Here is an 18,012-nt window from a genome sequence, read left to right as displayed (position 1 = left end):
TTTAAAGATAATGAGTTTGTTTTTTTTTTTTTTTTTTTTAGTTTTTCTGCTATTTCTGTTTTTCTTTTTAAAGAAAATTATTTTAAATGTTTTTATTTAAAAAATTTAAAAAATGTAAAATTATTTTTAAATTTAATTTTCTTAGAAAATAGTTTCTAGCTTAAGTATATGTTTTTTTAGTTTTGCTGTTATTTCTGTTTTGTAATGAAAATATGATTTCTAATAATTGTATTTTTGTTAAATATAAAACTAAACAAATCAAAGATTCACACTATATTTTCATTTTCTAGCATACCATTTTTATTATGCTGTTCTGTTTTGCAAAGGAAACTTGATTTCTAATGATATGATTTTTTGTTAAATAACATTATAAACAAATTAATATTCATTCACACTGTATTTTCATTTTCTAGCATGTGAAGTCATGATTTATTTATTTATTTTTTTTTAGTTTTGCAGTTCTGTTATTTTGTTTAGTAAAGGTACATTTCTATTTCTAATGATTTATAATGATTTTCTTGTTAAAAAACTATTAAATTATAAAAAAATCAAAAATAATTCCACTGTATTTTCATTTTCTAGCATTCTTTTTTTTATATGATTTCTATATAGATTTCTGTATCTTTTTTATTTATTTTAAGTTTTGCTGCTATTTCTGTTCAGTAAAGAGAACATTATTTCTAATGATTGTATTTAGTTAAAAAATACAAATGAAGAGTTCAGATGCAAAAGCCTCTAAGTGCCATCTGAAATTTTCTTCTAAAATTAGCATTTTTCTCAGGCTCCTATATTTATGTTCAGTTATTTCACTTTTAACGACAATGAACAGAACCTATTAATTGCCATTAAAGTTTAATAACTGAACCCACACACGAGAGCCTGAGAAAAAATGCTCATTTTGGAAGAAAATTTAGAGGCTTAAAACACTTAGAGGCTTTTGCATCTGAACTCTTCATATGCTATTTGTCATATTTTACTAAAGAAGTTGACAGATCAAGGATAAATATTTTTTACTGAGCACTGCAAACATTATAGATTTCACATTTACATACAGTATACTCCCCTCTATGATAAAATACAAAGTAATAATTAAAATGTATAGTTTTAGTACATTAGCTTCAGCTGCTGAAATCTGAAGGTGTTTGAAGCAGCTGTTTCACACCGCTGTATTTGTGATCTGACAGCAAGGAGAGAAACACACAGAGGTGACGCTGCTGGTGGGGCCGCGCTACGGCATCAGTCACGTCATCAACACCAAAACCAACCTGGTGGCGCTGCTGGCCGACTTCAGCCACGTCAACCGCATCGAAATGTACACCGAGGACGAAAGAAACATGCGAGTGGAGCTTCATGTCCTGGATGTTAAGGTGCAATGGAGAAAAATATTATTTGTTCGCAGAAAGCATTTGGTTTAATATTTTTCCATCTAATGTGATAAACATTCAAACATTTTGAGTGCATTACCACAGTTGAATTGCATAACAGTATTGAGGACGACATCCCTTTTATTCCGCATCCCTTTCATTTTCAAGATTCCACTTTTGCAATAATCTGCTGTTTTTCTTCTTTAAAAAGAGACCAACCTTAGGTCTGTATTCCAAAGTGTTCATAAATTACAACAATTTAAGTTTGGATAGTGCACTTTCATGCCTATTTTAAAAAACGGGCGGCGTCATCAAACTACGCCTTTGTCTATTTGTTTATTTTGAATACGCGCCCTCTAGCGGCGAAAATTACATATTGTACCTTTAAGTCAGTATGCAATATGTTAAGTTTGCTGCATTGCTTTGCGTGTGTGAACTAAAACAATATTGCATGGCAGATTATTTTGACTTATATGAACTATTTATTCACTATTTACCACATGTATTACTACAGTGTTAATGATGCATAACAATTCAACATCCCTTTATCCAATGCTTATATTGCAAATATGAATTAATAATTCATAGTTACAGACACTTACATGCTTCATTTTATAAACCCGTTAATAAATGCAATAGAAAATATAAAACAACTATATTAAGTTTGCTTTATTGCTTTGCAAACATGGACTAAAAACTGCATTACATGGCAGATTATTTTGATTATTAATATTAATAAATCATTGATAATTTAATACCATTTATTGACTATTTACCACATGCATTACACCAGTTGTATACAATATTAAAGACACATAACAGTTCAACATGCCTTTTATTTAATGCTTATTGTGAAAACGTGAATTAATAATTCATATTTACAGACATTTGAATGCTTCATTTTATAAAACCGATAGTTAAGTCAATAAATGCATATTGAAAATACAAATTATTGATAAATGAAAATTATGTATTGACTATTTACCATATGCATTTCACCAATTGTATACAATATAAAGAACAATTCAACATTCTTTTTATCCAATGCTTAATATGAAAACATGAATTAATAATTGATAGTTACTGACATTTGCACGTTTCATTTGGTAAAACAGATAATGAACTGTATTGCCTAGCAGATTTTGATTATTAATAAATTATTGATAAATACTATTTACTGACTGTTTAACACATGCATTACACCAGTTGTATATGACACATAGTTCAACATCCCTTTCATCCAGTGCTTATAAAGAAAATATGAATTAATAATTCGTAGTTACTGATATATGCATGCTTCATTTTATAAAACAGAAGTCAATACATGCAGTACATTAAGTTTGCTACATTGCAAGCGTGAACTTAAAAACTAAAAACTGTTTATATTAATGAATGTAACTATTTATTGATAAACAGTTTTTGCAGATGCTACTGTTTTTTTTTTTAAAGAGCAGTAAGTTGCTCAAGAACATTTGTTACTGTAATTTTACCACCACTAAGGGAGTTTTAGGATCACTAAAATAATGTAAACTGCACAACCTCCCATAGCTTACTGCTCTATTTACTGATTATTTATGCATTTCTTCTGCAAAATATTTCTTTCTGTAGCCCATCACACTTATAATGGAATCCAGTGATGCTATGAACCTGGCGTGTTTGACTGCTGGTTATTACAGGCTGCTGGTCGATTCACGGAGGTCCATCTTCAACATGGCGAACAACAGTAACACTGCAGGTAAGAGCATGCACATGAACTAAACAATAAAACAATTAATTTGTCAGCTTGAAGTATTATTTATTTATTATTTAAGGCAGTGGTAAATTAATTTAATATACTTTAAATTCATTTAAATCGAAAAGTTTAAGAATCCCCTTATTTAAATAGTTTTGTTGTGAATCTGATACTTTAATAACATGCTAACATTGGTGTCTTCTCCTTTTTTTTTTGTTTACACCTAAGGACAAGACTCAAGGGTCAAGCACAACTACCAAGCAATCGACTGGAATTACGGTTCCTGCAGTGCATGTGACGAGCCCCACCCTGAATACGCCAACTGTGGGCGAAGAGAGTTTGATATTTCCCCCACTGTCTCCGCAATGCAGCAGTTGCAGCATCGCATGCATGGGGACGAGAAAGCTGAGCGTGCGAGCAGAGCAAGCCACATGCATCCTCAGCCCTACTTCAGTTTCCCAAAAGGCAAACCTCAAGAGTCGCCCAGAAGCGCCAAGGTGTCCTTTATATTCAGCAATCCTCCGCTGGACTCTGTGAACCCTCAGAACTTGGGATACCAAAGACTGATGGAGGACATCCCAGAAGTGCTGGAGGCGCACCGGTACATGTACGCGCAACAGAAGGACTACAAGCCGCTGGAAGCATCACTGGAGGTCGACGGCTTCCAGTACGGTTCCCACATGGTCTACGGCGATGCTAAGATCTTCGGTACGACGGAAGGCATCGAGGAGCCTTTGCTGCATGATATCTGCTACGCCGAGACTACGGATGATGCCGAGGACGACGATGACATTAGTTGTGAGGAGGACATGATGATGATGGGAGAGATGAAGGACAAGGCAAACTCTCTCCTACCGCTCTCGGAATCTAGCGACGACATTATAGACCTCACTTCGCTTCCGCCGCCACCAGAGGGTGATTACGAGGAGGACAGCGATGACCTGTTGCAGTCTCTAAACTTGGCGATAGCCGCTCCCCCACCAGGGTTCAGGGATAGTTCGGATGAAGACGACCACCAAGAGCGAAAAGGCTTAAAAAACGACATCCCTGTGTCGCTGATCGATTCGGTTCCAACGCAAGTGGCCAGTGGGACCGAGGAAGTGTTCAATGACGCCGTTGTCTCCACACTACAAGCTCTGGAGGCCTTGGCGGCCTCTGAGGAACAGTCTAATCCACAATCGGACAATAGTTCAGGTTCTTACACTATTGTAACATTTATTCATTGACGTTGACCTTCCAGCCATTCCTTTATTTTGGTTTTGCTTCTCCGTATTCCATTGTCTTCAATGCAAACCCCATGTATTGTGTGTGCATTTGTTTTATTAGAAATGTAATTGTGATCTCATTATGATTTGTGGTTCATTTTTGTTCATGTATTTCATTATTTATGTTCTTATTTGTTTCATTTCATAACCTTCAACGTTTTGTACAAATAAACTATTTTAAAGTATACGTGTGTATGGTGTGATGGCTAAAATGTTTGTCTCTTTGTGACACACAGGTGTAGAAATATCTCGGTCCTTTAGCCCCGAGTCCTCTTCTGATTCTGGGAATGAGACAAATTCGTCCGAAATGACGGAGAGCTCAGAGCTGGCCGCAGCTCAGAAACTCTCCGAAAACTCTCTGAAAATGTTAGTAGCCACAGCCGAAGGGTACCAAACTCTAGCCGAAGAGGAGACTGAGTTTCGATTGGTGCCGTGTGAGGTCCGGGCGTCTCTAGACGACTCCCAGTCCGCCGCGGTTGTCAATCTCTGTTCGGACCACTTCGAGATGGAGCCAGAAACAATGGAAACCAAGTCGTTGACGGACTACTTCAACAAAATGCACAGGGACATGATGATGGGAATGCCGCAGGGGAAGATCGAGGAGCAAGATGGTGGGATGAAATCAAGCGCCCAAGCGGAAGCCCGTCAGATGAACATCACGGAATCAGAGGATCTTGTTGGGATGTACAACAATTTCAATGGACGAGATTCCCAGCGTTCAGGTCCCTTTGACTTGGAGAGGATGTCTTATGCGTTTCAAGAAAGCAATCAAAGATTGCATATGATTCTGAATAATAAATCTGACGAGCACATTTACTCTGAGGTGGTTGGCGATGGTGGTCCGTTGCATGCAGACAGGGTAACGCAAAAAGCCAGTTTGAAGGACTCGATAGACTTGAACACAAGTTCCCCCACAAAAGAACAATTTATGATTGAACGAGCCCGGAATGAACATCAACAGAGCAAGGCAGCTTCATCCGAACAAGAAATGACACGGTTATACGAGTACCACTTGTCCAAAAGGATGTCGTCTTTACAGAGCGAGGGAATCCATTCCCTCCAGAGTTCCCAGTGTTCGTCCATCGATGCCGGCTGCAGTATGGGAAGCAGTAGCTGCGTGACGCCAATGGACTCTCCTCTGTGCACGGTGGATAGTGTCCATCTGCATGGAGAGTCCTCTCTGAAAGGTCTCAGATATCCAAATCAGAACGTAGATGGAACGTTTTTGCGGAAGCACCATGGACAGGCTGGCCAAGAGTCAGGCCGAGAGGGATGCCAAAGGTTGCCCAAGATCAGAGAAACTACAGGTACTGCAAGCTTGAAACTTTAACTTGTCAAATGTGATATTTAATTAACCTAATGATACCGTTATCTATCTGTTCATTTTTGCTATGTAGAAACTGCAAAGCTTGACCATGTGGAGTTAGAGACTCACATTGTTGGTCAGCAGCTGAATCATTTAACATTTAGTTGGAGCTGGTGAGCAAGTTATGGATTTTTGTAGCCCTCGTCTTGATTCAAACTGAAGCTAACCTAATTTGACTAATTGTCCCATATAGTGTTGGGGAAACTACCTTAAAACTAGGCTTTCAAGCTGTAAGCTGATGATACAGTGCTTGTAAAAAAGTATTCACACCCCTTGGCTATTTATTTTTCTATGACATAGAATTAGGGATTTATTTGGCTTTGATCAAATAAAACAATATCCTTTCATATCAAAGTGAAACCTATTTCTATGGAAACATGCATTACAGTTATTAAAGGGGTCCTATTATGCTTTTTCACTTTTTCAACTTTAGTTAGTCTGTAATGTTGCTGTTTGAGCATAAAAAAATATCTGCAAAGTTACAAAGCTCAAAAGTCCACTTCAAAAGGAGATATTTTATTTAACAGAAATCAATTTTCAAAAACTACAACAAACGACTCGTTTGGACTACAACGCATATTTTCCGGGATTTGTGATTTCACAAATATCGACGAATGGAATGAGACCTGGTTGAGCTGCACTAGAGAAGGCAACGAGTGTTATCACTATGTCGGAGACACGCTAGCTTTCCCAAGGCAGACAAACTTAGAGTGGTTACAATCATCCGGGTTTAAATCGCGCTCAAATTGATTTGATATTGACACAAAATTTACACTGAAGCTCGCAGGCGCCTGTGGTAAGGGGCATGACATTTCCCGACCAGGCACCGAGTTCTGCCAATCAGAACACGCACTGGCCCAGCTAACCAATCACAGCACACACTGGCCCAGCTAACCAATCACAGCACATTTCGTATTTCAGAAGGCGGGCCTTCATTTGCTACAGGAACTATTCGAGCCGTTCATGCCAGACTGGGGAGAAAGGTGTTGTAATGTAAAATATGTGAAAAATTATGTGTTTTTCGAACAACCTAGTATGAGAGCCTGTTCTAGTACACCCCCAAAACAAAATCAAGACTTTGTAAAAGAGCATAATAGGACCCCTTTAAACAATTATTTGTGCAAGTATTCACCCCCCACCCAGTAAATGTCAGGATTTAGTAGTTTCACCTTGAGTCTGTTACAGTTTAGTTCATAGTTTAACTTCAAATCTGCATGAAGATGTTTTTTCCTGCCAATCATCTTCGCAGAAATGCTTAGGCTCAGTCAGGTTACATTAAGGCTATGCAACGTTAATTCTCTGGGGTCAGGTCTAGGTCAAGTTGCACCAGCTCTTTTAGGTTCTTTTTTTAAATTGAAATGTATATTCCACATTAGAGGCTAAGTCTTAGGCGAAGTCTGTACTTTGTTTGCACCATTTTTTTTTATAGAGACAGAGCATAGCTAGTAGGTGGTCAGCTCTCCTTAAAGTAATGCATAGTCACATAATATGATTCTCAGTGATCCAATAGCGGCCTTTCATATTAGTGAGAATTTGTTGTAATGCTGTAAGTTTCAGTTTATCCTTAATTCTAACTTCTGCGTATCTAATGGTAAAAATTAATTTCCACTGAAATATAATACTACTTAATCATGAAACTGTATTTGAAATGAATAAGAATCATTAAATAAACACTTATACAAAAACAGCACAAATTACATTATTTGTTTATATCAGGTTTGTGATGAAGAGCCACTAAAAAGAGATTTATTCAAATAATGTTTTCTCTCTTGAAATGTAAACATGTCTAAATGTCAATGTCTAAATGTTAATGTTATCATATACTGTATGTCTAAAGAATTGAAGTTTGTCAGGTAAAACAAGAGCTTTTCCGTATTCAAGAGCGACCGTTACTCCTGGTTGGAGGCTTCCGTAACTATTGTTTATGAATAGTTGTTTCAACTAAATTAAAAGGTGCAATGGAAAAACATTTAGTAGTGCATACAGTAAGTTGTAACTTAGTACTCCTTTGTCAAAACTAGGGTAAGTTGTTACTTGCACCCAGATGGTGCAACTGGCCCCTAAACTCTTGACCACTAAAGGACATAAATGTTGTTGTTTTGCTGGAAATCTGATTCTCCTTGAGTTCCAGGTGTCTTGCTGACTCCTATATTTTGCTGCATTCATTTGGCCCTCCAGCCTCAAAACCTTCAAAAGATCCTCACAGCATGATTCACTGTGGAGATGGTGTCTTTCTGAGTATACATTAAAATGTTGTTTAGTCTGATAGGTTAGTCTTCTGGCATATCTGTATCCGAGATATTGCATGACGTTTTTTAACAGTAGCTTCTCTTCAGCGGCAGCAGCAGTTGTTATTTGCACAGTCTGGAGCTTGTAACATTGGTCTCTTGGTGTCCTCCCTCATCCGCCTCCTTGCACGATGACGCACCGTTTGAGGACGCCCTGCTCTTGGTGCATTTACTGCTGTGTCATATTTTCCCTTAATTATTGATTTAACTGCTACTCCAAGGGAAGCTCAATGACATGGAAATCCCTGCCTGGTGCTTTTCAATTACTGTTTCATAGAGCTGCGTGGTTTTTTTTCTGCATGGTCTTCCACAGTGCTGACTCATTTATGCTACAATCAATGGAAAGTCCTTGAGTACACAAAAGCTATTTAACTAGTTATGTGACTTACAATAAAAAGGTTGCACCAGTGATGAATTCTGACGTTATATTAAAAAGGGGTGAATACTTATGCCAACCAATTATAAAAGGGGATGAATACTTATGCTAATTATTGTAGATTACTTACATAGAGATGTATCTTCACTTTTTTTCTGTTGACCAGATTTTGTATTTTGTGATTCAATGCAGTAAAACAACAAAAATGAAAAAGTCCAAGGAGAGATCAATACTATTTATAAGCATTGTCATTTAACTTAAAGTAGATAAACTGCAGTTAAAGGGTAGTTCAGCAAAAAGTAAAATTGTCATTTACTCATCTGTCGTCAAAAAATATACTTTCAAGAATGTTGGTAACCAAACAGTCCCTTCAGCTACCATTTTAAAAATGTAGTTAGCTACACTTTTAGTTAAGGGTGCAGTGTTTTGTGTTGTGAAAATAGCTGTGCAAATGAATTAAATTGATGTGCAAATGAATTAAATTGATGTTTATTATTGATTAAAAGTGAAAATATTCATGATTTAGAGTCAGTGTGTGCTGTAATTCTGCTAAAAAAAAAAAGTCAGATTGCTATTCTATACAGTACCATTAGTGGCGCAGAAATGGACCACTTCACCTTCAAATCAGGAATTACTATTTTGCAGATTTTAAGTTTTAGGATGCAATTAGAATTTCCTGATTTGGAACATTAAGCCTTGTGTAGAACGTTTCCGAAGTATCCTGCTCAAGCTTGTCATTGACGTCATTCATTTCAGTCATTACCTTATCATGCCGAATCAGGATGAGCAGGAACTTTGAGGGGATTTCATGAAATTACGAGACAGAATACTGGCCGACTAATTTATCCCTCTCTTTTTCCTCCCCCAGTGTAGCACGCTGCAGATGGAGATAAAACGGAAGAATTGTTGTCTTCTCTCACGATATGTCCATATTCATCCATAGCACAGTTTCCTATGTGCCAAACCAGAGGTGATCGGAGGTCTTGAATGCTTCTCTGTTTATTCTTGCACTTGGCCTCAAATGACCCCCGCTCTGGTTGCCTCAGGGAGGCAGAAAAGGAATCTTAACAAGACAACTATTGGCTCAGGGAGCACTTTTTATGGAAACTGGTCATAATCACCAAATCAACCCTTGAAAGAACTGATTACAACACTGTCATTCCCAAAGTCAACATGAAACTCAAAACCCATTTGGCTTCCATAATGTGACATATTGTATCGGCCAGAACTGGATTGTGAAAAGTAGGCATTTTGTGCCAGAATGGTTGGAAGGAAGGAGTTGGAATGACACAGATGTGCATTAAAAAAAAGTAAATGGGATAAAATTTTGATTTCTTGTTGACTTTAATCTTCTGAAATGGAAGCGAATGACAGATGATTTGACATTACAGAAGTCAGCACAGAAAACAAGTTTAAGACAACAAGCATTGGAACAAGGATTCCTTTGGACGACACACAATCCAGGCATAAGAACTGTGCATTGCTCTGAGAAATTCTAGCACTGGTCACTTAATATGTCTCTTTTAGCCACATTCTCTAAGACTGCATGTGCGGGGCTTTTATGCTTTGAGGATTTTTGGTTAAGCAGCAAAAGGACATTTCGAAACGCTAGTTGGAGCGATTCGGGAAGTCACTTTATTTACTTTGCGTGGAGGCTTTGGAAAGTTATTTTGATGACCAAAGCAAAACTACATTTGCATTCGGTATGCTGTTATTTGGTTGCAGCAATGGCCATATGTCGAAAATCACTGCTTTTATTTAGCCATAGTAAAGCCATATGATATCACGCATACTGTACGTTTGTCATGAAGATCGAGATAATCCGGCCATTGCGATCCACTGTGATAACAGTGCTTGTGTATATTTTGTGTAATATGTAAAATGAAAAGGAAGTATTCGACAATACATAGAATTTTTTAAATACAATATATATATCACAGCGCCTGATAGACGCATCCGTTTTGTTCCATGTGTTTATTTTAGTCTTCATACCAGAAGAACATTTCACATTCAAAAATAAGATAAATTTAAGCCACTATATGATCTGTAAATTGTAATTCTGTTCTCAACTTGCACCGTTTCATTTGCTGTTCTTATTTGACTGGCTAATGCATACATTTACTTAATTTAAAGTCAACATGAAGCATCGTTCTCAATCCATTTTAACTACTGTCATCTGATGTATTTCCCAGTGTAATGTCTTCAAGAGAATTATAGAACAGTATTTTATACATGATTTGCTGGAGAGAGTGGTTGATAAATCGTTTTTGAGGTGAAGTAAGTTACCACATTTTGCTGAAATATAATAATTTTTTTATTATTATTATTTATTTAGAATAACCTGCACTTAAGAATTGTTCACAGTAAGACCAGGAACGTAATTTAAGAAAGTAAATAGGTCCATTTTGATTTCATGTTGACTTTAAATAATAATCGTAATGTATTTTATTTGAATCATCTTCATTAAATATTTCAGCTTGAAAACTGTGATCTCATGCTGTCTTTCTTTTCTTAGTGAGTCATTTTATTTCCTGTCTTATGCCAGTAATTAATTTATAAATAGCATGTGAATTACATTTTTTTTAAATATTCTTCCTCTTTCTTTTCTCAAAATTTTCTTCCTCTATTTTTGTGCTGAAGAAGCAACTGTTGTGTTGGACAGAGAGAATATTTTTAATCATTTCAAAATTGAAGTGCTTCACTTTTTCTGGTTTTGCTTTCATTTATTAGGAAATCACAGCAGAACTTGAGCAAACCCCTGACATTGTTTTGCTTAATCTCTAGTGCAGAAACTTGTCCCTTGAGATAAAGGATGAAAGTAATGTTGTTCCTCTTTATGGTGGTGTTTGAAGGCGGACTTAACCATTAGGCAAAGGTAGGCGACCGCCTTGGGCCCCCAAAAGCCAAGGGCCCCCTAAAATGCTTTTTATATGCGAGATGCGCGTTCAGTGCGGACGCACAAGTGGTTGCTGTGGTGTTCATTACCACGACAACCATCTGTGCGTCCGCGTTGAATGTGCTTTTTAGCAAAAGTAGGGCAATGTAGAAAATGGGGACGGAATCCTGGAATCTATTCATAAAAACAGAATTTACTGTGTAACGCGTAATTAGAATTAGACAGCCTTGCGTTGTGTAGACAATTGCATAGTGAAAATTACCCCAACGCACCACCTAGTGTCCAACCTACTCTAATACTATTATAACCTGTTTAAATGTGAACAAGGGATTTACAACATTAAAGAAATCCTATATTTATAACATGTACATGAAAAATCTAAAAGATTAGACACAACTATGGGGCACGGTCGTGCAGCAGCGAGCAACAGTGAAAGGAACCTCAAGGTTGTAAATGTATGTGAAATTGTATAGGGCCCCATTCCTGTATTTTGCCTGGGGCCCCCAAATCACTAAATCCGCCCCTGGGTGTTTCAGTGACAATATTGTTCTAATAACATATAATTCATCCATTATAAAAATGTAAGATAACAATGCTGATAGGTAGTAGTTTGGTAATATATTCACTTTGCAGAATTACAAGGAAAAATATTCAGAACAACTTTGTTTGCAAGGGGAAGTTATGTTTAAATATACCCACTCTCACTTTTGTTTGTAATTTTTTTGTGGTTTAACATTGGTCAATAACACCTGTTCTTCAAGTAGCACAGGGTGTACAACTTGACAAACCAGCAAAAGTACTGAACAACAAGTCACGAACGTCAAAAAAGAACCACAGGTCTGATGAAGATGGTGAGTAATTGAATGTTTATTTCATTTACAGTATTCAGCTCTCTCATATAGTCATCATGTCTCAAAACAAAGATGCTCTGAGGTAATTACAGCAAGTGCATTTTTCTTAATATGCAGCTAATATATTCATAAAAAGTTAGTTTATTTCCTGAATGTTTGAAAATTTGTTATTTTCATATATTTAAAACTGTGCCAGAAATATCAGCTAAACCAAAATCTCTCTCTCTCTCTTTTTTTAAATTTTGTGCACTGATTTGGGGGAAAATATATGTAGTGGAGTTACTGTAAACATGTAAAATGTGTTAAACAGGGTTATGTAAAGATCTGTGGGCAAAACACATTTAGTCATTTATCAAGTTGATGCCATAAATCTGAATCCAACTAAATGTAATATAACACAGATGTAGCTCTTAATATCATCATAATCATTATCCATTGCTATAGCTCACAAAAAAATAAAAAATAAATACATCATACACTCTTATGGTACCTTTTCAAAATGTAATATGTACCATTTAGGTACAGATATGCACAATTTAGGGGTACATAAGACACAAATGTATATATTTTTGAAAGAGTGCCTCCCTAGTGACAGCTATTTGCCTTTTTTCTGAGAGTGCATAATGAGTGCATAAGTTTGTGAATGACAATTGCTGTATGTAGACTCATGAGTCTATTGTTTTATCATTATTCTAGATTTTAACACACACTATCTTCCTCTTTTAGATGACAGAGAAGACATTCATCATCTTTGCGGGTCTCATCTCTTTGTTGGATGCAGCCGAGTGGTACCCCAAAAGTCTGAAGTGTGACGTTTCTCTGGCTAGTAACGGGAGCGAGGTCACAGTTAACTGCACTGAACGAGAACTAACCGAAATTCCTTTGGGAATCCCAACGAATACCACCAACCTGACCTTAACGATCAACCACATACCCCATATTACGAACGATTCATTTCACAAACTGCAGAACATCACTGAGATCGACCTGCGCTGCAACTGCGTACCAATCAAGGTCGGGCCCAAAGACCGCGTCTGCACCCAGAGCTTGACGATTGACAACGGCACCTTCTGGAAGCTAAAGAACCTCAAGTCGCTTTATTTGGATGGTAACCAGCTGTCCAGCATACCCAAAGGCCTTCCTCCCAACATAGTGCTTCTGAGTCTCGAGGTCAATAGTATTTATTCAATCCTTAAGGAGAATCTGACAGAACTGACGAATATCCAAACACTCTATCTCGGCCAGAACTGCTACTTCCGGAACCCGTGCAACACATCATATTACATTGAAAAGGATGCGTTTGTGCAGCTTGACAAGATGAATTTGCTTTCTCTTAAGTCTAACAACTTGTCCTACATCCCCCACCAACTACCATCCAGCCTCAAAGAGCTGTACCTGTACAACAACAATATTCAGACAATAACAGAGATGGACTTTCACAACCTGACGGAGCTGGAGATACTGGACTTGAGTGGGAATTGTCCACGTTGTTATAATGCACCTTTTCCCTGCGTTCCATGCCCAAATAATGCTCCCCTTCAGATACATCCAAACTCCTTCAAGACCCTGAAGAACCTAAAGACTCTACGGCTTCATAGTAATTCTTTAACACACATCCCTTCAGAGTGGTTTCAAAATCTGACTCAACTTAGTCTTCTAGACCTCTCGAGCAACTTTTTGGCTAAGGAGATAACATGCACCTCCTTTCCTTCGTGGTTGCCTAATCTGGAAGAGTTGGATCTGTCTTTCAATTACGAGCTCCAGGTGTATCCTACATCCCTCAACCTTTCAAGATCATTCCATCACCTTAAATCTCTGAAGGTCCTAAGAATCAGAGGGTATGTGTTTCAAGAACTCAAGCAGGAAGACATCCAACCGTTGGCTAATTTGAACAAACTGGAGCTCATTGATCTCGGCACAAACTTCATAAAGATAGCACATCTCAGCGTCCTGAGGAACCTGAAAAGCTTCAAAATCATCAACTTGTCCGACAACAAAATCTCAATGCCTTCTCAAGGAGAAACTTTGCTTTCTAACCACAGAGAAAACCATTATAGTTCTCCAATGTCGCAAGGTGCACAGTACCACAATGGAGAAGTGAAGGATATGCACTATTTCCTTTATGACGAATATGCACGCAGCTGCAAATACAAAGACAAGGAACTCTGGATTTCAAGTCCTTTCAACAACGAATGTAGCTCCTTTGGAAAAACATTGGATATTAGTAGGAATAACATATTTTTCCTTCATTCTAGATTTTTGGATCTTGATGAGCTGAATTGTCTGAATCTCTCTGGGAACGCCATGAGCCAGAGTTTGAACGGTTCTGAGTTTGTCCAGTTGAAGAATTTACAATATCTAGACTTTTCAGACAATCGTCTGGATTTGATGTTCTCTTCAGCATTTCAGGAACTGAGCAGCCTGGTGGTTCTGGATATCAGCCGTAACAGCCATTACTTCGTGGCTGAGGGTTTGACTCACATGCTGAATTTTACAAAGAACCTGGGTAAGCTGAGCAAATTAATCATGAACGATAATCAAATCTCGACATCTACCAACACCGAAATGGAGAGTTTTTCTCTGGAGCATTTGGAGTTTAAAGGCAACCGTCTTGATATGTTGTGGAGAGACGGAGACACGAGGTATGCCAACTACTTTAAGAAACTTTTGGCCTTGAAGTCTCTTGATATCTCTCGCAACAACCTGAACTTCATCCCGCTAGAAGTTTTTGAAGGTCTTCCAGACACCCTCACAGAGCTGTACATTACTAACAACCGGTTAAAGTCATTTCATTGGGAGGGCCTTGTGAACCTTAAAAACCTAAAACTGTTAGACCTCAGTGGGAATCACCTGACGGATGTTCCTGCATGCTTGTCTAACTATACGAAATCAATCGAAACTCTGGTTCTACACAAGAACAACATTGTAAAACTGACTCCCAGTTTTCTCAAGGATGCATTCAGCCTCAAGGTCCTTGATCTCAGTTACAATCGCATCCAGTTCATCGATGAGTCGAGTTTCCCGGGAAATGTTATAGACCAGCTGCAGACCCTTTACTTGAACAACAACCGGTTTGTGTGCTCCTGCAATGCCACGTGGTTTGTCCGATGGATCAACCGGACGTCCGTGAACATCCCACGCCTTGCAACAGACGTCACCTGCGCTTCACCAAGTGCCCAAAAAGGTCAGAGTGTGATTTTCCTCAACATCCAGGCCTGCCAACACAATTCCCTATCCATCATCCTCTGCATTTTACTGACCTCTGTGATTCTAAGCATCCTCACGCTCACCATCTCCAGCCATCTCTTTCTTTGGGATGTTTGGTACATCTACCACTTCTGCTTGGCCAAACTCAAGGGATACCGTCGGCTTTCCTCCAACAGCTCAGTCTACGATGCCTTTGTTGTCTACGATACGACTGATCCAGCCGTTCACGAGTGGGTCATGCAAGAGCTTCGCGTTCACCTGGAAGACAAGGGCGACCCAGGGATGCAACTCTGTCACAAGAACAACATTGTAAAACTGACTCCCAGTTTTCTCAAGGATGCATTCAGCCTCAAGGTCCTTGATCTCAGTTACAATCGCATCCAGTTCATCGATGAGTCGAGTTTCCCGGGAAATGTTATAGACCAGCTGCAGACCCTTTACTTGAACAACAACCGGTTTGTGTGCTCCTGCAATGCCACGTGGTTTGTCCGATGGATCAACCGGACGTCCGTGAACATCCCACGCCTTGCAACAGACGTCACCTGCGCTTCACCAAGTGCCCAAAAAGGTCAGAGTGTGATTTTCCTCAACATCCAGGCCTGCCAACACAATTCCCTATCCATCATCCTCTGCATTTTACTGACCTCTGTGATTCTTAGCATCCTCACGCTCACCATCTCCAGCCATCTCTTTCTTTGGGATGTTTGGTACATCTACCACTTCTGCTTGGCCAAACTCAAGGGATACCGCCGGCTGTCCTCCAACAGCACCGTCTACGATGCCTTCGTGGTCTACGATACGACTGATCTAGCTGTTCACGAGTGGGTCATGCAAGAGCTTCGCATTCACCTGGAGGACAAGGGCGATCCGAGGATGCAACTCTGTTTGGAGGAGCGGGACTGGGTTCCTGGATGTCCCCTCATTGAAAACCTTTCCCAAAGCATACAGTTGAGTAAACGCACTGTTTTCATTCTGACCGGACAATACATCAGGAGCGGCAGCTTCAGGACAGCATTTTATTTGGCCCACCAGCGACTCATGGATGAAAGGAATGATGTTATCGTACTGATATTCTTGGAGAAAATGCCTTGTCATTCCAAGTACCTCAAACTGAGAAAGAGGTTGTATAAAAAATCAGTTCTCGAGTGGCCGAGGAACCCTCAAGCGCAGAGGTACTTCTGGTTCAGTCTCAGAAGTGTCATGGCAACTGAGAGTCAGCAATACAATATACTCTTCCAGGAAACTCTGTGATCGGGACATACTCCATGGACTCGCTAACACATTTGAAGCTTTAAAGCTGTATTTCTGCATTTGAAAGCTTCTTGGGTAGCTGACACATATTTGGAAAGTTGACTTGCAGTCCTGCAGTGTAACATATTGTGCTTCAATTAAAACAGCATTTTGCTTATTCTTTTATTATGTATGCAGATTTTATGACCATAAAAATGTTACTGTTATTATTATTATTATACATACTCATAGCAGTGTTATTTTATTATCATTGCAATACTATTTGAGTTGGCTTTTATTTTTATGTTCTTTTTTTATTTTAATTTTAAAGTTTTATTACTTTTGTCTGTTTTTGGCTTTTTTTTAAACATGTCTATATAGTTTTTAATTTATTTCAGTTTTTTTAGTACAATTTTAGTATCATATTAAACTAAATTAAATAAAAAAAATAAGCTTTTAATTAAGCTTCTAAAATATTTCTAAAATATCATGGCTTAATTATAACATTTTTAATTAAGCTTTTTAAATATGAACATTTTTAAATATTTTACTTTATTTCTGTTTAAGTTTATTTTACCAGTTTTTTTTTTAAAGGTTTTAGTGAACTATAAAAACCCTGATTCATAGGTTTTATGTAGTAACAGTTTTATGCTAATTTAAGTAATTTTATGCTTACTGTAAATCCTTACAGTCATTTCACCAATCAGGATGCTAATCAGGTTTTTGTTGTTGTTGTTTTAATGTTGGTTTTAAATGCCCAGGTCAAATTTTTGTTGTCTTTAATTACAGTTAAATAACAGGTTTTTGTTCAATTCTGTCCTCCAAACTAAAATTCCAGCATCATCATATTTTGGAATATTTCTGTTTTTCTGGAAGAATGGATTTTCAAATCATGCTAACAAATCAATGTACAGTATTAAGTATATTTCAGTTTATTCAAAAATTAAATGCTGTCTGCTTTTCCCATGGTCTCCAAAGACGTGTTTACCCAGGGTCCTCGTGGGACCGGAATGAAAGTGATTAAAATAGAAAACCACAGCAGCGTGTCATTGCCTTAAATATGAGGTAACGAAACAAAAACTGTATATTTTTAGATATATATTTAATGATACATAAGTAGCCTTTATATATACATAAGTAGCCTTAATCTATGGGTAAACTACATTCACCTCTCTATCATGTCACAAAAACATACAGAGAATATATGTACATGTGTTAATGAAGGTAAAAATGTTATACAGTGCCGTAAATAATAAGAATTTACTTAAATTAACTTAAAATATAATTAATTTTAAAATAATTTTAATGCATTAATTTTGCTTTTCAATGCACCCTATAATGCACTGAATGATCCCATAAATAGTTGCAAGCAGTTTTAAAGGGGTCATATGATGCTGCTAAAAAGAACATTATTTGGTGTAATGAAATGTGTTTATG

The 18,012-nt window shown here is 37.7% G+C and overlaps 2 protein-coding genes across 2 annotated transcripts in view; both read left to right on the top strand.

Annotated features, from left to right (window-relative positions):
• The window catches only part of LOC107691261 (FERM and PDZ domain-containing protein 4-like), a 65,549-nt gene extending 54,735 nt beyond the window's left edge, over window positions 1-10,814 (top strand). Inside the window, exons 14-18 of the mRNA XM_016489774.1 lie at window positions 1,185-1,367; window positions 2,973-3,099; window positions 3,325-4,290; window positions 4,598-5,668; window positions 9,260-10,814. Coding sequence (XP_016345260.1) covers window positions 1,185-1,367; window positions 2,973-3,099; window positions 3,325-4,290; window positions 4,598-5,668; window positions 9,260-9,264 — 2,352 coding nt within the window. The 3' untranslated portion in view covers window positions 9,265-10,814. The remainder of the gene's footprint in view (window positions 1-1,184; window positions 1,368-2,972; window positions 3,100-3,324; window positions 4,291-4,597; window positions 5,669-9,259) is intronic.
• Window positions 10,815-12,118: 1,304 nt separating this feature from the next.
• LOC107691260 (toll-like receptor 7) lies at window positions 12,119-16,596 on the top strand. Its single transcript, XM_016489773.1, has 3 exons — window positions 12,119-12,138; window positions 12,865-15,108; window positions 15,700-16,596. The coding sequence occupies exons 1-3, from the start codon at window positions 12,130-12,132 to the stop codon at window positions 16,594-16,596; spliced, it is 3,150 nt and encodes a 1,049-aa protein (XP_016345259.1). The 5' UTR covers window positions 12,119-12,129.
• Window positions 16,597-18,012: the final 1,416 nt, after the last annotated feature.

The sequence above is a fragment of the Sinocyclocheilus anshuiensis genome, unplaced genomic scaffold (assembly GCF_001515605.1).
Source record: "Sinocyclocheilus anshuiensis isolate Anshui unplaced genomic scaffold, SAMN03320099.WGS_v1.1 scaffold394, whole genome shotgun sequence".
Taxonomy (NCBI): Eukaryota; Metazoa; Chordata; class Actinopteri; order Cypriniformes; family Cyprinidae; genus Sinocyclocheilus; species Sinocyclocheilus anshuiensis.
Note: the sequence above shows the minus strand (reverse complement) of the source record. Positions and strands in the feature narration are given on the sequence as shown.